This window comes from Asterias amurensis, chromosome 11, assembly GCF_032118995.1.
Source record: "Asterias amurensis chromosome 11, ASM3211899v1".
NCBI lineage: Eukaryota > Metazoa > Echinodermata > Asteroidea > Forcipulatida > Asteriidae > Asterias > Asterias amurensis.
Window position 1 is genome coordinate 15,230,309 of NC_092658.1, and position 25,394 is coordinate 15,255,702.

A 25,394-nucleotide genomic window follows, 5' to 3' on the forward strand; every position below is an offset into this window, starting at 1 on the left:
GCCAATTTTGTGGGGGGGGGGCATTTGATCAAAAAGTGGTGTCATATCCGAATTTCCCCCAGGATTGAAGCTGATGGTGGGACAAAGGGTTTGGTTTCACACAGTACAATGCTTGAGCTTCATGCTACAGGTTGCTTAAAAACATGGGAAAACATTTGATATTGTATTCCCCACCCTTCAAGAGTTGTGGGTGGGGACTTGTCCCCCCCCCCTCCCCCGATTGACGCCCATGCTGTATGTATGCGTGATGATGGAACGCACTGCATGTCATAATGTCAACAGAGGGCGCTACCACACGTCAACTGGTACTATTCCAACATGGCGACTGGTGGGGTCGGTGCAGTGAGCAGCAATCACTTGACAATGGAAACAGACGTTTCTCGACAAAACGGCGTCCAAGAGAAAACAGAATCGAAGTGGGTTCGGCTGAATGTAGGAGGAACATATTTCTTGACCACTAGGACGACACTATGTAGAGATCCCAAGTCATTTCTATGCAGATTATGTCAAGATGATCCAGTCCCGGACCTAAGTTCGGACACGGTGAGTGATCCTGTTTTAAATTTTACTGGTTAATTCGTTAAAAATCATATCAAAATAATTAAATCAATATAGTTATTTGTTTAAAGGGAGGATCATATTTTGTTTAACTGTTGTCACTATGTCAGCGTAATAATGGTTTATTGGCAAGATTTTAAAGAAAGATACAATTTACAAACTCTACATTGTTGAAAAGGGAAAGTCACATGTGATGTGGACGTTTGTTTGCAAAAATAATATTTTATTTTTAGTGTCTACCTCAAAGTTTAATAAAGTGTTTATTTAGTTATAAAATTACCTATTTTTATAAAGCAAATAGTGTCATTGTCACCGTATTTTCATCAATGATCAACTGTGTCCCCCCTGTGATCAAGAGTGTTACTTTAAATTGTAAAAATTCCCATCCACTAAACCAAAAAATATCCGCAAACTTGTATCGTAGCGTCATACGTTATCGACCCTCATATGTTTTCAGTCCCCAACTTTGATTCCCGTTTAACAGCGAAATTGTGCAAACTGCACCGGTGACAGAAGCTATGCAGTTTACTCACGGTCTGTATTTTCATCAGGCTTAATCATGCTGAGAATAAAGTTTCCTGTCTGTCGTTGGTTATGCTCTAAAACATTTATAAAATGATTGATTTTTGGTACTAATCACTAGTGCATTATTATGCCAACATTCAAGTGAGTCAAAGAAACATCATCCAACCTTGAAAGTTCAAAACAAAATTACTATCTGCTAGATTGAGTTTCATTCTGCTTTAGTCACTAGATGGATCACGTGAGGTGGTTACTATTTGGGATTCTATGGTGCGCAAATGTGGGGAAAATATTAAAATATTTTAAGTGAAAATGACAACAATTTTTTTTTATTTATTTACTGCATAACTGTTATAAATTCCGATAAGCGTAATAAATATTAAGTCTACATTTAAGAGAAAATATCATAGATTGGTTTCTTATCTCCTGAAACCAAACATTACTGGTCTGAAATGGGGGAAAACGGATTGTTATGAAGTGTGAGTGCATCAAGGGGGGGGGGGGGGGGGGGTGGGGTGTTTTACTTTCATGCCTTATGATATCTCTGGATTCTAATATAGTAGCCATAATGCCTTAGGACAAAAATGTAATTTAATTTGTTAAGTACTAATTGAATAATATTTTTGATTTACTTTGCCCGCCATACTAGCTTCTGAATATTCAATAAAATACCAACCAATGAAAGGTGTGAAAACATATGACGTTGCTCCAATGTCGTGCATGCACAAGCACTGTTAATGGCGGACTGTCTCTCGCAACATAAAAAAAACTTTAAAAATTTCAACACACCATGAAGTGAAAGTGTTATTGTTAAAAAATTGGATAGATGATTTGAAAAAAAATATTTAGTTTTTGATTGTGAACAATTTTCCTGTTATCCTACTGAAAACACATGACACCAGGATACATTTGTTTTTATGTTCTAAAGAATGGTGGTAAGAATCCTGCCAAATTTATTTGTCTAAAATGCCCGAGCAAGTGATTAAAAATCAACAAAATAAAAAAAAATGAATCTGAGAGTGAGAAAGGACTGTGAGTCATGCTTGAATCGTTTTTCAGATTTCTGAGGGTTGGTTTTTGTTCGCGAATGCTGGGACCATACCATAGATATAGTTGGTATCCACTGTCACCTCACACATGGATATTTAACATTCTTGTGAAAATACTTTTATTTTTTGATGCTGTTTTCTCAGCTACAGTAGTAGACACGGTATTCGGCTGAAACTTTCACAGATGAATTTGGTTGTGTACACACCTTTCTTGATAATTTTGAATATGTATAAATCAGCAAAAATCAAAGGTTGCTGCTTGTACATAAAATTCCTTTTAACCCAGTTTAAAACACGAAGGGTTTCCTTGTGAAATGTTTTGTCTCCATTTTTATAGAATACAATAGATTGGATTCATCTGCAGAAAACGAGGCTAAATTGTGTAAAATCTAGAAAAATTTATCAAAATCATGAAATAATAAAAATCTTCACTGGACCCAATAAGGTCCCCTGTGGTACCCCACACAGCAATTTGTGTTCTTATTTTCATGAGAAGCCACCAGCTGTGCTCAATTGCAATGGAATTTGGGCCACTGTTGGAAAAGGATGCCCACAGTGAGTTCTCAACCTTTGTTCAATTTCTCCAGCAGCAATCTGTGGCACTGATTAAACATACTTGGTGTAGGAAAGTGTGGGCTGTGTACAGTACATTGTACATGTACGTTACTTTTTCACCATGTTGTGCATTCAGTGTGGCATATAATATCAGGCCTGGAATAACCTTTGCTTCCATTGCCCTGGTCTTGGCATTGGTGCCCCTTCAAAAGTTTCATAGAGACTTTTAGATTTTGCAATGGAAGGATGAAATTCAAGGCCTGTAAATGGGAGATTTTAGTCATCTTGTTATACATGTTATAGGCACTGTACACGCTTGGTAATTGTCAAAGACCAGTGTTCACACTTGGTGTATCCCATCATAAGCATTTAAACCAACAAGCCTGCTCAATTAGACATCAATTGGACAAATTTGTGTGTTTTCAGATAAAAATAAAGACTTCTAGGTAGAAGTCTTTTAATATTTTAGTGAGAAGTTATCTCTTTCTCAAAAACTATGTTACTTCAGAGGGAGTCATTTCCCACAATGTTTTATACTAAAAACAGCTCTCCAATGCTCGTTACCAAGTCAGTTTTAAAGTTAATATTTGTTTCGAGTAAATACCAAATGTGTACCTTCCCTTTAAACGGAGTACAGTAAATGTATGCGCCAAATGTGTACAGGAGGGTTAATTGTGGACATTTTCACTCATGAATTTCAGAGATGAGTTGAGGAAAAACAGACACTGAGTTGAGGAAAAACAGACACACAGTAAAATTTCCATAGCGGTATACCAAATAATGTGTCATATATTTTGTACAATGTGTACAGACTTCATAAGAGATCTGCAAATTTAACATCTCTTATATTGTTCTTGTTGTACCCGCTGCCAAACTCGAACTGCCTCTAGCTACCGGGCAACCTTGGTAGTCTAGTTGGTAAGACACTGCTCTAGAATTGCAAGGGTCGTGGGTTCGAATCCCACCAGAGTAACATGCCTGTGATATTTTTGTGACAGGACTCAGGAAAGTACTGAGTATACAGTGCTAACACACATCAGTGTATGGGTAAAAAACAAAGTTAATGTTTACAAACTTGTTTTATAATTCCTCTGCCGACTCATTACGCTTTTTTGAAAAGCACTCCTTAAAATTTCAGATGAATACAGGCCTTTTTGAGAAAATAAATTGTGGGAAAAAAAAAGGTGTAATTCATACGTCATGTACAGTAGCTGGAAATAAACTAGTGATGTGGCAAGCATTTGCTTTCAATATATGTAAAAAAGAGAAACAAACAAACCATCAAACAATCAAAACACAACCAATCCTGCAATACATGTATGAACATTATCGTTAGCCGTGTTGTTATACCATGGATTGAAACAGTCAGATTTTATTTAATAGGCCTAGGATGTCTAAATTGTGTCTTTAGACTATTGTGTGTGAAATTTGGAGGAAAATGAGGAGTGTGAAAGAGCTCTCCTTTATTAAAACCAAAGGATCAAAACCAAAGAGTAGTTTGTAGCTGCCCAGTATGTCTTATATAGCCCCTTTCACACAAGAGCAATTTAGCAAGGGTTCCTTACTAAATTGTAGCATGATTGATTGTAATATTTTACAAAATGTACTCGCATGAAAGGAAAACAATTCTGTCTACTGTTCAAGTTCTCTTGCAAAATCTTGTCAAACATTGCTACACTTTACAACCATGCTGAAATTAAGCAAGCGACCCTAGTTAAATGGCTGTCGTGTGAATAGCACTTTAAATGAAGCATTGAGAAGTGGTCCTTTCTCTATTAGTATGGATGAAGTAATGGAACATGTGTGAACAGTTACAATGTAATGTTTAATCACAGTGTTCATGTGCAACATGGGCCAGAACAGTAACCACATGTGGGAAGCTACCTGATACTATGTAGAATGTACTGTCCAAGTCTGACATTCCTAATTATAACAGTGTCAATGCATTCCCCTGTGCGGCTGAACGCCTACGCCAAACTAAGCTATCAACCCATAGTCTTCCCTTGGCCATTATTACAACTTGAGATCTGGACCAGTGAACCATGGAAATTACCACATGACACAGTACTAACCGAACTCATCCCACACACCCACCCTCTGTATCACACAAGAGCAATTTAGCAAGGGTCCCTTGCTAAATTGTAGCATGGATGTAAAATTTTACAAAATATGCCTTGGGTGTGAAAGGACAACAATTTTGTCTACACTGTCAAAGTTCTCTTGAAAATAAAGTTGCTACATTTTACAACCACGCTAAAATTACGCAAGGGACCCCAGTTACATTTCTGTCGTGTGAATAGCACTTAAATGCTATGCTCACTGAAACAGGTGGGCATGGCTCAATGGTGAGTGTCACAGGGTGCCTGTAGCCTGTTTTAAGACCACCACTGAATATGTACTAAACCATAGTATTTCTCTCATGAGGAGATATAGATTCTTGTTCTCAGGCCTGATACATACATGTACCATGGAGGCAATGCAGGTGATTGCCTCCATGGACGCCCTATGGTCATTGCCTTGGTGCCCTTGAAATGCTTTGACAGTAGAATTTTTCAATTTCCTCATATTGTAGAGTGGTGCCCTTTACAAATGAGAAAATGCCCTGGAGCCCCCACCTTTCAGAAACGAAGCATAAAGACAGGCCTGTTTTCCCCCTTCTTTTTTCCGTTGTTATAATGCATTTTGTGTCTTTTGGGGTTATACATGTACGTAGAGTAATCATCCCCGCTGACAAGGCCTGGTTTTGTTATTGTTGAGCGGAAGCATTTTTGCTTTTTTAAATGTCACCGTGTGCTTGATGTGTGAGTCAGGGATTATTAAGGTTGATATTTGCATTCTGCAATGCTGTACAGCTGTACAACGTACTTGTACAACACGCCCACGTACACATTTTAAAACAAGTGGTAACAACGGGGGATGTAATTTTTATGTATTTTATTATCAAATTTATTATTTCAATCAAACAGTACCTTTGAACGGTCTGTGTTTCAATACTCAAAGACTCTTTTTTACAGTAGCATCATGTGCACACTACTTACATACATGTACATGGGATTCGAACTGGCTCCAACTACCAGGCAGTCTCGGTGGTCTAGTTGGTATGAAATTGCTCTAGAAAGACAAAGGTCATAGGTTCCAATCCCACCGAGCAATATGCCTGTGATTTCTTGTTCACAGAACTCAGGAAAGTACCGAGTATTGACCCCTTGCACGCACGTCACACGCACGTCACACGCACGTCACACGCACGTCACACGCGGCAACTGTGTCAAGCTCACCATTTTGGTGGTCAATAGGTTTATGTGTAAACGCCGCGTCGCCTAAAATGCGCACCTCACTGAATAACGCACAGTTCCCATTGCCCACCAGTATGGCGGTTCCAAGATTTTCTGATGATGACGTCAAGTGAATTGGGTCAATAACAATGCTAACACACATCTGTGCATGAGTAAAACCAAAATGGATGTTCTTTATCCTTTATGCAAATTTAACCTCTATTAAATAGGGGCCTACTACATAGTACGTGTTATCTACTGGCTCTTGCACACAATACTTTGTAGTACAAACCCATTAACCTTGAAATTGACATTACTGAACCAGGCACTTCCTGTCAAAACTAAAAAACTGGGGTAACAAATAAATAGATTTATTTGCTAATCGCAATAAGAGAGTATTTCTCAATATATGGAAAAAGAAATGTGGACTAGTGACAAAGGTAATAGACCAGTTAAATTACAACTTTACCATTTTCTGTGACCGGCCAGTCACAGAAAAAGTAAAGGGCAAACCATGGGCTGATGATTGTGTGTTCCTGTTCATTGTTGTCCTTATGATGTTGTGTTTAGCCAGTACAGTACCTTTTACACATGTAGGCAAGCTTCTAACCAGGATTGAGTGAAAGGGTGTTCAAATTAGCTGGAAATTTAAAAACTTGGTGTCCAAATAGTTCACTTATGTGTAGAATACATATTTATACAGATAAAACAGGGTGTCAATGTTTAAAACAGGGTGTCCAAAAGACAGCCAGACACCCCTCTGGCTCAACACTACGCATGTAGGCTGCTCTCTGTCCCTACTCTATGGTCCAACAGAGGAATCCAGAACGCATGTTTTCATGGTTGTACAGTTGTTGTGGTTACTACAGAAATACAATGATTGTCATTTCCATTTATTTTCTGCAGGATGACACCGGTGCCTATCTGATCGACCGTGACCCGACCTACTTTGGGCCAGTTTTAAATTACCTGAGGCATGGCAAGCTGGTATTAAACAAGGACCTATCAGAGGAAGGTGTGTATCAGGATGCTAGACCGACCCATTCGGCCGGCCCCTTCCATCCCTCCACTCTGGGCCCAATTTTGTGTTGGTGCTTGTTTCGGAGTTCTGTCCTTACTGCCTCTATGGGCCATAAGCGCAGAATCCGCGGTAAGCAGTGCCATGAAATTGTGCCCCTTTTACCAACAATGCTGGTCTATGTCACACGCAGCTATTTACAGGCAACCAGTTCCAGGCAATCTCCAATAATAAAAAATTGTTTCACATTTGAATGCTCAGTACTTTAACATTGCTTGTACAATAATGGCGTTCCCACAACGTTCTTTAACAAGACAGTTCATTGTTGGCTCTGACTCTGCTATGCTAAGTCTGAACACGTTCAAGGCAAGCTTGGGGAGAGAATGCAACTTCCCAATCTAGTACATGTACATGTAAGGAGATCCCACCCCCCGACCAAACCAGGCTCATGGAGATCTTCCCATGTTTGGCCCACAATTGGCTCGCTATTGGCCACTCTCTCTGCCACTTTTCCATCGTAGTAGAAGTGGCATCTATGTGTGAACAGGGTTTAAACCATAGGCATTTTGGGGGTGTTGTGGCCGAGCAGATAACAGCATCTGACTCTGACTCAAGTTCTGTTGGTTTATCAGGATGGGTTCGACACTTAACCATTGCTTCTCTCCACCTAAGAGTAAAATGGGTACCTGTGAGGGCAGAGATGGTTTATGTGAATGATTAACTTGGAGCGTGGTAACTCACAGCACAGGCTCTAAACTCCCCAGGGAGAGATGGTTTAAGGAATGAAATAATATGGCCCAGTGACCAGGGGTTACGCCCTTCGGGCTGTGATTAAGCGCTATACAAAAATTGATTCTTATTATTATTTGCTCCTCAAATTATACCCCGCTGGAACCACTGTCACCTCTCCTACCACAGCTTGTCTTTCCAGTGTGGTTGCTTTCAGTTTGGTGGTATAACAATCGCAGCAAAAGTTTTCTTCAATTTTACAAATTTGCTTTCCCCCTTTCTATGTGTATGTAGGTGTTTTAGAAGAAGCAGAGTTCTATAACATTACATCATTAATAAAGACAGTCAAAGAGAGAATACGAGATAGGGATACACGAACAGCACAGGTAAGAATACAATGTTCTCTTTCTACACCGGAGTTAAGCCCGGTTCATACTTTCTGCAAACGCGAAGCGAATTGTGACGCTACATGGCTGTTTTCGCTGTGAATGTTTCATAGCAGTTGAACACAGTTCAACTATTGCAAATTATTTGTTGCAAATTTGTGAAGTCAAAATTTGTTTCACATTCGCATTCGCAGGAAGTACGAACCAGGAGTTACTCCACTTTTATTTCAATCTATGAAGTAATGAAATAAGGAAACTCTCAAAAGGTTCTTATTACCTGTAGCCCAGAAAATGTGGAAGAGGAGGTGGTGATGAAATGTCAGTTTTAGATGTGGGAGGAAAATCTGAAACGGCAAGAAAACACACAAATACATAGGGACTGAAAATTGTAAGGTCTTTCTGATTAGACAGGGATGAAAGGAAAAGAAACCACGAAGCCAACTCAAATGCTGATGGTTTGTCATTTTTGTTTTTCCCGAGTACAAGATTTTTCAGAAGTCCATTTCCATTTTGCCTCGTATTTCTAACTGTACAGTGGGTCAACCTCAAAGTGAAGAAAGAACTGGCCGAGAACTGATTTAGAGAGTCTGTAAATGTTTCAAATATGTATACATTTTTTTTTCCCGTTGGAAGTTTAAACCATTGACTTAAAAATTGAAAGAAACTAGTATCCCAACTTATTGTTTTGTGTCTTTATGTGTAGGGTTCTTTAAAGCACGTGTATAGAGTATTACAGTGCCAAGAAGAGGAATTAACGCAAATGGTCTCCACAATGTCAGATGGATGGAGATTTGAACAGGTGAGTGCTGAGACAGGGATCAACATTAACACTGGATTACAGGCTCGAGACCTGTGATTTTTGTGTACATTTGTAGGGCCAGTAAACATACAATGGGACAACCCCAGTAGTCTAGGTTTTTTTTAAATTGATTTTTTGGGGTTGAACAAAGAATTGACTAGAGTGGGATTCGAACCAGCGACCTCCGGATTAACGTGCCGGCGCTCTACCAACTGAGCTATCTAGCCCTATATTGGCGATGTCCCTATTTTGTCAATATCTTTGTTCGGGGATGCCATTTTTTTTTAATTGAGTGACATACCTCATTATGTCCAATCTCTGTAAAATCATCACAAAACGCCCAGACATTTATAATACTGTTCATTTCTTTATTGATATTTTGTCAGTAAAAATAATTGTCAACAGAAATTACATGAAACAGAAATTTTCAATTTGTGTTTTGAAATTGGGATACTATGTTAACATACTAAAATTAATTGGAATCTTTCATATCTGGACTTGACCTTTTCTTTGACCTCTCTCTAGTAAATGGAAATAGGTCAAACCTTGGGGCTGTTTGCGGCTGTTATGCGCATTTTGATACAATCAGCTTGTGGCCGCTAAAGGGTTTTAAAACAGTTACTTAAAATGACTGGACGCCTACATCATCATTTGAAATCAATATCTGCAGACGGAAACTTATGTTTGGTTGTATTTTTTTTATTCTTACATTCAGAACACGCATGGCACTCATTGCACTGCAAAAACAAAGATGACTCTTGTTTTTTTTATTCCTGAGAAACAAAAACAGGAAAATGTTTGAAGTGAAACTAAACAACCTCTGTTATGACTAATTAGTCTTGGATCAAGGCCAAGTTTTGAAGAGCTGCTTAAGCAGAGAATTATGCCTTAACACCTTTCTGCTAAGCAAAAATAAGCAGAATTTAGTCACAAACTGTGCATGTGACATACAGTTTGAGCGGTAACCTTTATTCTGGTAAGCACATTTTTCTTGTTCTTAGTAAAAAAAATTGTGCTTTTAAAGCAGCTCTATGAAATTGGGCCCTAGTCATAATCTTTCTTTATGGTAGTTGGTTTGTAACAGGTTTACCCAAGTTTGTGCAGATAAGGCAGTGTTGAAAATAATACGTGTGTTTTCTGCAAAGTACAATATTTTCATAGCACATATATTTAGAGAACATACATGTACATGTACTGCTTACATACATGTAGTTGCTCGTAACAAACACAACATTTGATTTGGTTTGGTGCCTAGTCACCATAGAAGTGAAATAACCAAACATGGGATGAGAGAAAAAGCAAATGGTCCTCATTGGGATTTGAGCCCGAGATCTCTGGCACATTTTTTCTCTCGGTGTTGCATGGATGCGCAACAGGTCAAAAGAAACAAACATAGTTGCTCGCGGCAGCAGTATGCTTTAAAAAATAAATTCTGTTGGTGGAAAGTGTTTTATACTGACAAAAAAAGTGCATTCATCCCAGACTCGAGGCATGGCCATGCATCCCTGATGAATCCTACGTACATACATACTTTATATAGTACACTGCATGTATACCACTGTACCTGACTGTACTCATCCACATTCTGACGGTGTCCCACTCGGTACTAGAGCCCTCCCTCTAGAGGCAGAGGTAAGAGTGCTTGTAGGAGAGTGGGTGGTAAGCATGCTCTCAATCTCACTATCCATTTAGCAGGGTTCCTTAGAGATTTTCACAAGCCAACAGACTCCCCCCCCCCATTGTTCGGGTACATGTTCACATGTACAGTTTGTACACAAAAACAGTGTGTACAATATCAGTGTGGTCTAGTCATTTGGACTGATGGGTTTTGGGGGGTTGTTTTCTTTTTGGGAAAAAAGAAGCTTTTGTAAACGGGCAGGGCCCAATTTCATAAAGCAGTTTAGCAACAAATACTGCTCAGCATATTGGTTTGCTAAGCAACAAATGATTGGGGCACCAGTCGTAACAGAATATTCCTTCAAAGACTATAAGGTCACTGGAGAAATTAAAGTTTCCGTCTAAGTGTTTTTGGGGGGTAAAATTACACACAAATGAAATTCCAGCTAGTGTACGTGTATAGAGCTGGAAGTAGCAAAATATTTTGGGTGTGCAGCAGCTATGTACATGTAGGCTAGTGTCTGACGCAATAACTTTACTAGAATATGAACACTATCACTTATCAGGGATGAGATTGTTCAGACTTTTGTCTGAATTCAGACTTTTTATGTCGGCCTGGTGAAGAAAATCATACAATTTTGTTTCCACAACTAAATAAATAATAGTCATACTGATTGGTCTACTTCTCTAGTGCTTTGGATACTGTTTCCAAAAGCTCCTTGGAATCTATAACCCCAGGGGTTACCAAACGGTAGAAATGCCATCATTGGAATACCTTTGAATTTGTATCCAAGTTTCAGACTTTTTCGTTAGTAATGACTCTCACCCCTGCACTACATGTACATGTATATACGTGCACTATATACATGTACCATGTACATGTATATGTAATGTATACAAGCAGCGCTCTCTGTTAATCCTTTAGTGTCCTTTAGTAATTCTCATGTAATTTTCATCAACGTCTGAGCTGACCATCCTCTGAATTGTCCACACTGAACATTCTAATTGAAATCAAACTGAACCTTAGTGCAATAACAGTAGCACTTTAGGCTTGCATAATGTATGAAGGAGAGACACTCAAGTCAGAATGGATTGCTGTCCGGAATGGTGGCCACCCTTGTGCAGGAAATAATTAAGTGCAATGTCAGTGACTCGACTTTGAAAAAGTGACCTGCTGTCGTCTTTTAATTAATCCAGCCCTTTGTGGAAGACTAGAAGAAAAGAAAGAAATCCAAGAGATGATAAGAGAGAAGCTTTAATTCATGCAACAACATTCATTAAACTTGTCTAGATCTCTACGACCTACAGAAATCGTAACTCTGAAGTAAAGGGATTTTTCTTTGCAAAATTAGGGATTTCTCATCAAGCTTGGGCAACTAGTGCGACTAGTGTCAAAGTCACGACTGTTGATTTCTTAGTCGACTCACAACTACAGTTTTTCAGTTACTCGGTTAATCGTGCCACCATACATGTAACTACAAAAGTAGTCGCAACTTCAAGCTTGGTGAACCATTTGTGTCGCTCACGACTTTTCATTACAATAATCCAACATAATTTGTAAAGACCTCAGCATTTTCAGACAGTAATAATTTAAATGGATGATTGGTCACAGTACAGACATCATAAAATTAACAACTAACTTTTTTTTTAAACGATAATGAAATTCTTCCCACACAAATAATCACCAGAAGTGTTGGTTTGGTAAATCACTCTTAAAATTAATGCCAATAAAAATTGACTGGTTAGAAGCTTACAGCAGCTTTCGATAGTACAAAGCATTTTGAGAATAATTTCATTTCAAAGTAATGATGTCAGTTTTGTATGACCCAAGGTTTGAACCGGAGAAGCATTACTGTCAGTAATATTTTTAAAGGGAAGGTACACGTTTGGTAATTACTCAAAACAAATATTAACTTAAAAACTGACTTGGTAAGAAGCATTTGAGAGCTGTTGATAGTATAGAACATTGTGGGAAACGACTCCCTCTGAAGAAACATAGTTTTTGAGAAAGAGGTAATTTTTTTCACTAAAATAATAAAAGACTTCTAGCTAGAAGTCTTTTATTCCTATCTGAAAGCACACAAATTCGTCCAACAAGGGTGTTTTTTCTTTCATCATTTTCTCGCAACTTCGATAACGAATTGAGCCCAAATTTTCACAGGCTTGTTATTTTATGGTTATAAGTGGATACAGAAGACTGGTTTTTGACAATAACCAAACATGTACCTTCCTTTTAAGGAATTATTCTTGCTTTGTGCACATTTGCTCCAGAGTTTCAGCAATGTCTCAAACACGCAACCAAAATGTAAGGGTTCCAAAAAAACAAAGGTATACTTTGCTTGTAAGGGCATTGCCATTGGCAAGGCATAGTGATGAGGCGCCTGCATGGTCGTGAGTCAGGCTGGTCGTGAATATCAATTAGGAACTCTGGCTTGCTTGAGCCGTCGCATGTCAAGAGTAAAATGGAACGCTTTAAGAGTGATTCTGTAATCCCTGTCTGGGGGATGTTTTCTAGAAAGTTCTCAAGGGGAAGCCTGGAAGAGTGAGAGGATAGACACATTAAATATTATTAATAATATTAATAACTAGACATTAGGTGTTTGTGCACAAACCCAGAGCTGTCCCGTGTTGTTTGCTTTGATTAAAAGCAGTGGACACTATTGGTAATTACTCAAAATATTTATCAGCATAAAACTTTACTTGGTAACGAGTTATGGAGAGCTGTTGATAGTATAAAACATTGTCAGAAATGGCTCCCTCTGAAGTAACATAGTTTTTGAGGAAGAAGTCATTTTCCACGATTTTTGATTTCGAGACCTCAGAATTAGATTTTGAGGTCTCGAAATCAAGCATCGGAAAGCACACAACTTTGTGTGTACAAGGGTGTTTTTTCTTTCATTATTATCTCACAACTTTGACGACCAATTTAGCTCACATTTTCACAGGTTTTTTATTTTATGCATATGTTGAGATACACCAAGTAGGAACTCTGGTCTTTGACAATTACCAACAGTGTCCAGTGTCTTTAAGTGCTTCAAAGATGATACTGATTTCAAGATAGAAGAGTTTTGATCTTTGCCATAAGAGTCTAGGAAACTTAAAATAGTTTGAAAATCGGTTATGTAGTAAATTAATTTGCATCTGCAAATTTCATACTTTTACCTTTTAGACTGTGATTCATAAAAACTGGAAAAAACACTGTGCAAAGTTCATTCTCTTATCTTGATAACTGAGTGACAAAGCTTTAATTGTATATACTCCCTTAAGACTGGATAACTTAATTATCCTTCCAAATCTTTTGTCTCTTAACCTGTCATTGTTTTTATCTCTTCTTTTATTTAGCTGGTAAACATTGGTTCATCTTATAACTATAGCAATGAGGACCAGTGTGAGTTCTTGTGTGTGGTATCTAAGGAACTAAACAACACAGACGGGATTCCCACGGCAGAACCAACAGACAAAGCAAAGGTAAACGTTCTTCCACTTCTTTACTATTGACCCCTTGCGTATGACGGCGCACTCTCAAGAAGCGCCATCCGAGTTGATAGCAGGCCTGATACTTCACGGAGGCAACAGAGGCGATTGCCTCCGTTGCCCCTTGCCGGTGCCTTGGTGCCCTTGAAATGCTCCAGTAGAAATTTACAATTTCCTCATAGGGTGCCCTTTGCCAAAGAGAAATGCCTTGGTGCCCTTGCCCTTTCAAAAACGAAGCATACAGGCCTGTGATAGTATAAAACATTGTGAGAAACAGCTCTCTCTGAAGTAATGTAGTTTTAGTAATTTCTCACTAAAATATTTGAATTGATTTTGAGCCTTCAGCTGAGGTCTCCAAGTCAAGGTATCTGAAAGCACACAACTTGTGCGACAAGAGTGTTTTTTTTCTTCTTCCATTATTCTTTTGCAACGTCGACAACCAATTGAGTTCAAGTTTTCACAGGTTTCTTATTTTATGCATTTATGTTGAGATACAACCAAGTGATAAGAGTGGTCTTTGACAATTACCAAATGTGTCGAGGGGTTGATTTCACAAAGAGTAAGGACTAGTCCTAAGTTAGGTCAAGTAACTCGTCCCAACTCGAGATAAGACCAGTCTTGACTGTTTGTGAAATCCACCCAGTGCCTTTAAGTTAGGGTTGGGTTCTTTTCATTTCGTTTTCATGTACATTCATTAGTTCTGGTTGTGAAGCTAAATCAAACTTGATCAAAGAGGTGAGGAGGTGACAATGCCACTGCCAAAAGTTAACATGTTGTCCTTTGTAATTTTTCATTTTCAGATCTTACAAGAACGGGCATTCCGGTTGAGAGATCATAGGTCATAGAGCTAAGGTCAGTGTCAAATCATTCCTCTTTCATTATGCTTGTTTTTTTTAAAGCACATTCCTCTACGTGTATTTATATCCTTTAAACAAGTGAAGTTGCAAATAATAATGATGATAATAGTATGCAGTTCTATACTTCTCAGGAGACGAAAATTATTTTAGCATTTAAAACATATTTTCGAGACATTGTTTTACTTATTTCTCAAAAACTACATAATATTAGCAAACAATATTTTAAGGTAAGGTTTCTACTATCATTATCTTCAGACGGTGGAAGTTTAATGTAAATCTATGGACATTGTGTTTTGTGTTACAAAAAGTACCAAAATCCTTTGCAAAAGTGAAAATTTGTGAAAATGTGGACCTGATCGCTGAACACAGTCAGACAGTGTGCAAGATGTACAAATGTATGCATACAGCGCACATCCGTTCTACTTTTAATTGAACTTTCAATACACTTTAATTCAAAGACTAGAATTAAATGCACAATTTAATGTAATGTAAGCCTCACTCACCAGTTCTTGTCACCGTGATTTTGTTTTTCTTACACAGGGACCAACCACTTCATTTTATCTCTTCAAGTAAATCATGAGACGATGTCGGAAATTTCTTGTTGGGAAGTTTCTCATCTCTGGACCTCTACAGTTTCTTAGTTTGTCAACACTAAGGTATCATCAGGCTTGCCGGCTAGTCTCAACTCAAGTCAGTCATCGCAGTTTCTTTGCTTATTATAGCACCAGAGTTTTACCAGGATTGGTTATCAGTCAACTAGTCTCGCCTCAAGCCAGTCATCACAGTTTCTTTGCTCACAGCTCTATGGTAGGTGTCACCAGGCCAGCCTATCTGTCAACTAGTCTCACTTGAAGCAAGTTATTACAGTTTCTTTGCACACAGCTCTAGGATGGGTGTCACTAGGCCATCCCATCTGTTCACTAGTCTCGTCTTAAGCCAGTCACAGCTCTGGGGTGGGTGTCACCAGGCCAGCCAACATGTATCTGTCAACTAGTCTCACCTCAATCCGTCATTGCGGTTTATCTGTTCTCCAGCAACAGAGTTTTATCAGGCTTGCTCCTCAGCCAAGTAGTCTCCCCATCAAGCCGTTTTTCTTTCACATACCTTAGGTTTTCTATGATCTTTGAATGTTTTTTATTTCTTCATTATGCAGCTGTTAAGTGGGAACATTTCCTTGCCTTGAGTCGGTGAAATGTTTCTATAGTATAAACAAAATGTATGTTTTACTCAGTCACTTGTGAGCCACTTGGTGGCAGTGTTCGTAGCATGTAAGGCACAGAGGACCAGCCAAATCCCATGCTTTTGTGTGAGCAGTTTTGATGGTTACCTTCAAAATATTACCATGCACTGGATGTGGCGAATTCCGACAGATCAGGCAATTTGTTACTGTAGTTAAGATTTGAAAACTTTTTCATTCCAATATTTCAGTCTAGATACATTGTGTACCTCTCAAGGAAAAAATAATGTTTGTCTTCTGATTTTGATAGCGTTTCTCAGCTTAGTAATCATGAAAAAAATGCAAAAGTTACGATAAAACTTGACTTCTGCGTATGTATCTGACGTCTGAATCTCAGGAAATCTACCTTGCCCTTCTGGGTTAATGCAACCCACACCTTACAAATTGGGTTTATTATCTGTTTACAGCCCAAACGTCCCTTCTGAGATGACCTCATTTTTGTATTGCTCCCCATGCTGGGGTTCTTAAACGCTGCACGCTAAATGTATGCACTAACTTTATAAGAACCTGCTCGGACATTTGCTGCAAAACACAAAACCCAATTTATAACTTATTCATCCCATCGATATTGATGGTACCCAATTATGGGTGTGAATGATCCTTACATGTACAGTAGTTGTTCTCTCTAGGTCATTATTACCAAAGCTGTCCAAATTTGGATTTAGACCCTATTGATGAATAACCCCCCTTTTGCTATGAAAGTCGCCGTCTTGTAGGGCAAACCGTATGCCCACCCATATGCGTACATCAATGAAGCACGCAGCATTCCCGGTTTGATTTATACGGCACATGCACGCATACACACACACACACACACGCGCACGCGCGCAAAGACGTCATGTTGTAGGGCAGATATTTGAACGGTGACGTCATATTCATTACGGTCTATTGAAGTGCCGTGTTATCATTAACAATATCCCAGTTGGGTATACTTGTACCCATATTGGAACCCACAATGCCAATTAAGGGTGGTACCGGGTATCTGTTGTCCCTAATCTGGAAACCCACAATGACATCAGCATCAATTTATTGTACAGATAGTTCAACTACAGTGTGTGTGACTTAGTTTCAAATGTTCACAGTACCAACAAGCATCAAGAACAAATTCAAACCCACCGAACACTTGTTTCAGTGTTTTGGTACATTTCCCGTGACTATCGAGATGCTTAAACAGAAATGATTGCTTGACAAATTTCTGTTGACGCAAAAATTAGTGGGACACCAGTTATAGATGGTGTGACATGATGGTTTGGCTGGTAACAATCTTAGGCTAATTTATTGTGCTTAGCTAGTTTTTTTTAAAGCAAGTTTTTTTTAAAGCAAGTCTATGACAGGCGGCCCAGACCACGATTTGAAAAAGACACCCAACTATTTCAGACAGCCTATGTTTGGTTTCAGTCGGGCCGTATCCGAATTGGCACCTACAGCAATGGCTGTTGCTAAGAGTGCTGCTAAGGACGTCCATGACGACGCAGAAGTCTTGCCGCTAGCTGTAGCCCTAGCTGTAGCTCCCAATTTCGACATGGCCTATGTCAGTGTGCATCCGCTCGGTAAAAGTTAAGATGGTGTGAGGTCGTTTCTTATGTCTGATTTTGGCTGTCATTATGCAATGGGTTGTTTGTACGTCATTTGTTTGCACAGCACTAATATGCTACATACAATGTGAAGTTATGAACCCAATTTCATATAGCCTTTTGTCAAGGCCTTTGTTGCTTGAACAGCTTCGTATAGCCGGGGTTCCAAGCGACTGGAACGGGAGACGACACCCGCAAGTGGCGAAGCCACGATGGCCATTTCCAACTTGCTTTACGGTTTCTGCTGAGCAGAAAACTGTGAAATTGGGTCATTGTCTGATACATGTATGACAGGCTAGAGGAGTTGAGGCATGTTACATTATTTTCTCAAAGTGTAAAACATGAAATGGTTTTAAAAAATGGAAAGTTTAGAAACATAGAGGCTTTGATATACAGTGTTTTTAATTACTATGCAGTTTTATCGTGCCATAATCTCTTTTAGAGTAGATATTTGAATAATGTGTAGTAGCATCGATGTGTAGTACATTGAAAGATGCTCAAATATTTTGTGTGTGTAACAAGCCTGGAATTTCGCCTTTGAGAGGGCAAGGCCATTTTCATTTTGCAAAGGGGAACTTCCTTTGGGAAATCTTTAAGACTATGAGAAGCTTTTTGAAGGGGCACCAAGTCCAAGATCAGGGGCAACAGGGGCCATTGCCTCTGTATGATTCCAGGCCTGGTGAAAATGGTCAACTGTTTCATGTATCAGATGTCAGTGCAATTCTGTTTTTTTTTTTTTTTTTTTTTTTTTAGGTGGGCATTTTGTGAAAGCAAAGAGAATAAATGGGAGAGGTGTACATGTACGTGTATATAACAGTTTTTCATATAAAAATATAAACTAAGTATTTGTTATAGGAGAGAATGCTTTGTCACTGCAGATGCGTTTTTTTATTTATAAACACTGTTGCATGTGATTTTGATGTGCATTGTCAAAAGATGTAGTTTTCAAGTGTTTGAGACAGCATTGTGTAATTTGGAGCTGTGTAATAGGCTTTGAAAACTTGCGATTAGAAGCAATTTTGTGTCCAAAAAACATGCATGGGCGAACACAGGGTGACGGACTAGTCTGCACTTTGGGTTGTGCTTCATTTGGACTGAAATCAGCAACTATGTGACTGAAGATTACTGTTCCCTCTGTGTCACAACTATGTCAATATACTGCTCTGACTTGAAGACTGCCGTGTGCTTCATGTATTTAACACACATTGTGCCTGTGAGAGTCGTATGGGTTTGTACAAGTGTTCAAATTCAGAGACTTTATGATCTAAATTATTGATTCTCCCTGGAGATCCTTGGAGGCAACCTGGTTCCAATTGGTGTATGATCTTGCCGCGCCATTTTCTATGCAGTCTCAGAATGCGTGGCTCGATCGTAACCCCCTTGAAGTGTGACCTAAAATTATCAAAATATATAGGATATTTAAATAAGTCATGTGGTTGCGCGTCTCCATTCTGCGTTGGCATTAATCACTCTCAGGCTGGATGTGCTGTGTGGAAAGTTGTAGGAAACTTGGCGGTCAGTGTTGCGTGACAAAAAAAGTGAACACTATCATCTTTATATCGAATGCCTTGCGACAAAAAGAACTTTTTGGAAACTTAAGCGTTTCAGATTTTACGAGTATATGATAGCTAATTCACAACACAGATCAGAATTTCCCTTCCAGGGGTTAGAGATGTACGCAGAGTTCCGCAGAGTTTGCGGATGATACGGCGTGCTGCCTATGGTAGCAAGGATACCTTTGAGGACAGTGATGCGTTAAACATTCTACCTCCATGATTGTACCTCTGATAAAATCAATGGTGGTTGCCAAAAGGCCAACAACAATTTGGCCAATAGAGGGCGCAATAGATATCCAACACACACAGACCTTTGTCATTTGGTTGGCAAATGTGCATTACCTAACCTTCTTAATTTTATGTATACTGCCGTGTATAAAATCAGGGCGAAAACTGCGTTTGATGGATCTAGGGTATATATAAAAGAGGGTGTCAAAACTCAGAATGCTTAAAAATATTGGCACATCCTCGCGGGGATGTTAAGACCAGACATTCCAAAATAAAAGGAGCGAGTGTCGGCAGAAAAAAAATGCAAGCTGCATGTCCTACTTTGGGACACCTGACATTACCAAGGTAAAACTACTGCCTGCTCCGGTTAAATCGTTTGGATACTTTTTGTACAACACAAAACACAAAAGTCCAACAGTCGAAAGTATCTCTTAAAATATTACTTTTTGAGGTGCTATAGGTTTTGAGAAATGAGTAAAACAATTTCACAAAAATAATGTTCGTCTCAGTGCGACAAAAAAATATTTTAGCAAGTACAACAGATTTACTTGACTCTCCTCTGTGATTTTCACTTTTTTTTTCTCTCAAAAACTTGACAACTAATGAAGTTGAACTTCTATATAACATTCATGAACATCTTCATTCACAGTGAGTGAGGATACATGTCATGACCAAAAACTTGATCACAAAAGGTATCAAAACAGACAGTTTTCAAGAGAATGTTAATGAGTTTTTTATTATGCTCCTTCTCAAACACAAGCCAAGTGATCAAATGCTAACCACTGCACTGTGCAGAGATTTTCCAGTCAATTTCTTATGTGCCTAAGAGAAGAATATTTCTTAAACAAAAATGTTTCATTTCCCAAAACCCATTCCCAAAGTAACTACCGTCTTGTATAGAAGTTCAAATTAGACCCATACCTCATTACGTACAGTAGAGATACCTATTGCTTATAGTGTTTATTGCTTGATTTTGATGTATAGAAAACAATGAGGAATCGTTGGTTTGATGGTGATGTTTAAAAGCACTTGACACGTTTGGTAATTACTCAAAATAATTGTAAGCATTAAAATTTAGCTGGTAACGAGGAATGTTGATAGTATAAAACTTTTTTTTTTATGGGGGGGGGGTTGAACAAAGAATTGACTAGAGTGGGATTCGAACATACGACCTCCGGATTGACGTACCGGCACATTAATCCGGAGGTCATTGGTTCGAATCCCACTCTAGTCAATTCTTTGTTCAACCCCCAAAATCATTTCAAAATTCACCCAGTCAGTTTCCCTTGTGGTTTATATTGATAGTATAAAACATAGTGAGAAACGACTCCTTCTGAAGTAATGTAGTTTTTGAGGAGGAAGTTATATCTCACTCTATACATGATTGGATTGAATCTAGACCTCAGCTGAGGTCTCGAACTCCAGCATTTGAAAGCACAACTTGTAGGGTGTTTTTTCTTCCATTATTCTCTCGCAACTTAGACGACCAATTTTCAAAGGTTTGTTATTTCATGCATATGTTGAGATACACCAAGTGAGAAGATTGGACTTTGACTATTACCAAAGCTGTCCAGTGCCTTTAACAAGTGTTTTCATTATTTTTTTCCCCGAAACTTTGACAACTGATTTGGCTTAAAAGCACTGTACATGTTTGGTAAAATGTCAAAGACAAGTATTTTCACTTGGTTTATCCCAACTTATGCATAAATTAACAAATCTGTAAACTATTTAGCTCAATTGGTCATTGAATATGAAGTTGCAAGAAAACAATGAAAGAAAACACACCCTACCAGTTGCACAGATGTGAGTGCTTTCAGATGCTTGAGAAAGGCTTCAGGCCTGAAGTATTTCTCAGATTTAAATAATTTAGTGAAAAATTACCTCTTTCTTAAAAACTACATTACTTCAGAGGGAGTCGCTTCTCACAATGTTTTATACAATTGACCGCTCTCTGTTGCTCCTTACCAAATATTTTTGTACGCTAATTATATACTTTGAGTAATTACCAAACTTGTCCAGTGCCTTTAAGAAGAACCAGAAACTTTGTATTTTAATTGATCATCATTTTTTGCCAACTTTCTTTTGTAGAAATGTGCAAGTGTTGAGTCAGAGTGATGTTTTAGCACTTTTACTATTCCCCCACCCCCAGCTGCAAGGCTCTGAGAGTCAGGAGATTGTAAATAAGATCTTTAAAGTTGTTGAGGTCATGGTAAGATGACCCAGTGATGGTCTAGTTGCCATGTTAGCAGGGTAGACACGTCTGTATGTATAGTTACTATGAAAACCTTGGTGTCGGAGCTCAATTGCTTTTTTGTTGAATTCACTGTATGCTATTAATTTTTTACCCTTACACCGATGTGTGTCAGCACTGAATACTCGGTACTTTCCAGAGTCCTGTGAAAAAAAAATCACAGCTATATTACTTGGGTGGGATTCGAACCCATGCCCCTTGCAATTCTAGAGCAGTGTCTTACCAATTAGACCACCGAGATTGACCTGTATGCTGTTGGATTTTGATGGAGCCATCAAAGTTGAAGTAAACACAGGCATGATATTTTGTTCTTCTGTAAAAAATTAGGTAAAATATTTTGATTACATGGGCTGACCTACCTGCTAATTGGTATAGAGTTTAATTTAGGCTTTTAAACAATTTTGCCTGATTTTTCCCCTAGAGCAATTAAATTGGAAATTACACTTAAGTCGGAAAAATATTAAATGCCTGCTTCTAGGCCTCTTGTGCTGACATCAAACATGGCAACTAACTGTGTGTCCATGGTCTTCCATCTTGAGAGTCAAAATGCTTAAAACTGCGAGCGCATTGCCTAAAATCCGCACTGCACAGTAACACACAGGGAATCCCAAAATGGTACAAGCAGGAATTACCATGGTCAGGTTAATTGGGTAAATAAAGTGAGGGAAAAGGCTAGTTAGAAAAACTAAACCACTCCTGTAGAATGCAGACGGATTCATGTATAGTATGTATTTATTTTTTAGAAAGGATTAATATATTCCTGTAGAGTAAGTCCAGAGGTGTATGATTGTAGGGGTTTTGTGATTTTTTTCTCTTCAAGTGTATGCATGAGATGTAAACCTTAAATTAAAAAGGAATTTTTTGTTAATATTTGATTTTTCATTTTCTAATGCAATTCTATGTGCCATTGCCATGTCCTTATTTTATACCAATAAGTAATCAGCATTCAAGTTTGATAAGAAAACTTAAAAAGTACTGTATTAAAACCGTTTCAATAAAATCTTATGTACATGTCATTTTGAAGTTTGATTTCAAAGCGATGGGCAGTGCAACATTTTTTATTGAGGGTCTTTCCCCGTTATGAAGAAGATGTGTTGACTCATTTCACTTTGTGGAGTGCACTAAACATAGTCTTGATTGGGGACCGGAGTCATCGATATCGCAACAAAAATAATTGGAGAAGAGGTTATTTGTGACACACAAATCTTTTAGAGCACTAGAACAGCCGCATGGTTATACATAATAATGTATTTGAGGGGAATGGGGCAATATCTTTTAATTGATGGTTGCCGAGGTTGCCTTGGTTCCAAGGTCTCCCCCCCCCCCCTCTCAAAATTGGCCTAAGATTGCACCACAGAGCATCTAGAATGCAAAATGTTCCCGTGCCCTTAAGCGGGCCCGGACCCACACTGTGAAGGCTTCAAATTCACATGCTCATGTTTCAAGAGATTTTCCCCCTAAAATTTGTGTCGTAGATCCACACCTGAAGATGCTGTTAACCCAGAAGGTTCAACTGCTAAAGGCACATTCTAAAGGCTTCATGTTCTGTTTCATTCATAAGGCCTCTGATTGGCCTAAGATTGCACCACAGAGCATTTCAAGGACACACTTCAATAATGGCTCCCCTCTTTGCCATTGTTGAACGTGCAATATTTAGCAAAAACTTTAAACGGCTGACCTACCAAAAATCGAAAATAAATCGGTAGTCTACTTGTCTGAAAATTTATTTTTGAATGGGAGTTTGTGGTGCACCCTATAATGCCTGAAATAGCGCCCTCTTGTGGTTTTAAACTTATTTCTACTCATTAGAATTGCCACTGGCGTGGTACTTTTCAATTGAATTCAAACGGGAATCCTTAAAATAAAATAAAAATCTGATAATTATTGTTCTGAGGATGGCAGCTCAAATATTATTGTGCACAAAAAGAATTGTGTGTGGGAGGGGGTTGCGTGTTGATGCTAGTTTTCTAGTAAGTGACAGAAACAATCTTGCAAACAAAAGTTTATCTACAGGATAAAAATACACGTTTTATACAGAACTACCCAAAGCACTGGTCCTGAATGAAGATGAGATGATCTAGTGGCAGAAGGTTTGGATACAACAAAGAACATAAGAATAGATGGGGTAGATTTGGTAAGGATAGGTGAGAGAGGGAACATCAGGGGTACGGACATAGCCTTGCAAAGACAACCACCCATCACGTTCAAGCTGGCCAGGATCAAAAATAAATATTACCCGAAAGTCTGTCAATCCATTGAGACCGTTGATTGGCTGAAAGTTGTGCGCGGCGCATAATGGGGCGTGGTGTATGTTTTTCATGACTTCTTGGTGACAAAAGACCTCCTTTTACGGTGATGCCAGCAAATTAATTGAATGCAAACTTGAAGGGTTTACTGACCGCCAAGGACAAATTTTCACATAAAAATGCAGTGGCGCACTCCAAAATTCATCAACATGGTAGTCTTGAAATCAAGTCTGTAAATTGTTGTGCGGTCTTATGTGCCGCTCGCCGCCGTCTCTGTGTTGGGCACTCGTCGGTCTTTCGGGGAATAAAACGAGCTGATAAATCAAAAAGTATATGCAATCCATTGATTGCCTTTTAAGTGTAATGGGAAGTTCTATCCATACACAGTAAAAAAACTAAAACTAGAGTCAAAATGTGTATGCTTCTTTATTTAATGATCATCTAAAATTTGGTGTGTTTTGTTGTTGTATTTTTTTTATTATTAGTTTATCGTTTCACAACAGCTTTGGTGGGTCTTCCTACTACGGATAATTATAGTAAATAGTAACAACACACAATATACGGTAAATAAAAAGGCACACTATGTCTACTCTAGCTACGGATATTGGGCGTATTACAGTTCACTTCAATTCAATTCACTTTATTTCCAAATCCAAACAAATAAATAAACAAAACAATTAGCAGTGAATGAAGAACTATGTTTTACAAGCAAATGGAATAATGATAATACATGAAGTAATACTATAATACTACATTTACAAGCAAAGGCAAAATATAAATTACGGAAAACAAGCAAAAAAACATGATACAGAGCACTAGGTAATGGAGTTGGAGAGGGCCCATAAAAAGCAAAGCTTGTCGAGTATGGACCCCCTATCGAAAGCAATAACGCATAACAATCAGTTTACAAAAGGAAACAAACACAATACAGTACGTAGGCGCTAAATAAATACCAAAGATTATAGAGCGCCGCAAGGCGCAAGATGAGGAACTGATAGCTTTATCTATTGTTGGAACGTGAAATACGCATGGGCGCCATTTCAGCAAGTAAATGTTTTGTTTCCCATTGATAGGAATGGTCATTGTCTGCACTGATCTGCACTGATCTATTGTTGTATCAAAGGAGTTACTTGCCGAAATGGCATCCAGTGGGATTTCACATTTCAGCCCGAGTTCCGCATCTTGCGCCTTGCGGCGCTCTATAATCTTTGATAAATACTAAGCAAATTATTAAGAGATGAACATGAAACAGATAAAAAATTTAAAAAAAAACAAGGACAAACTTTACATCAATAATTTAACAGGATGACAAGTAAGGTGCGTAATTAGATTACAGTCTGTTGTCGTTGAAAACAAAAGCTGAATATTATGATAGTTTTTATAATAACTTTGTCAAATGAATAATTCTGGGTACGGTTTTCGATCGTTCGGGGGCCCTGCCACTTTACTTGTCTCGTTCAATT

The 25,394-nt window shown here is 38.5% G+C and overlaps 1 protein-coding gene across 1 annotated transcript; it reads left to right on the plus strand.

Annotated features, from left to right (window-relative positions):
* Positions 1 to 318: 318 nt before the first annotated feature.
* LOC139943994 (BTB/POZ domain-containing protein KCTD5-like) lies at positions 319 to 22,708 on the plus strand. Its single transcript, XM_071940920.1, has 7 exons — positions 319 to 543; positions 6,866 to 6,974; positions 8,001 to 8,092; positions 8,796 to 8,891; positions 13,851 to 13,976; positions 14,783 to 14,834; positions 15,380 to 22,708. The coding sequence occupies exons 1-6, from the start codon at positions 319 to 321 to the stop codon at positions 14,825 to 14,827; spliced, it is 693 nt and encodes a 230-aa protein (XP_071797021.1). The 3' UTR covers positions 14,828 to 14,834; positions 15,380 to 22,708.
* Positions 22,709 to 25,394: the final 2,686 nt, after the last annotated feature.

Coding starts and splice junctions, on each gene's coding strand:
- LOC139943994 (XM_071940920.1), top strand. CDS start 319: ATGGCGACTGGTGGGGTCGGTGCAGTGAGCAGCAATCACTTGACAATG. Junction 544..6,865: donor CGGACCTAAGTTCGGACACG/GTGAGTGATCCT, acceptor TATTTTCTGCAG/GATGACACCGGTGCCTATCT. Junction 6,975..8,000: donor CAAGGACCTATCAGAGGAAG/GTGTGTATCAGG, acceptor ATGTGTATGTAG/GTGTTTTAGAAGAAGCAGAG.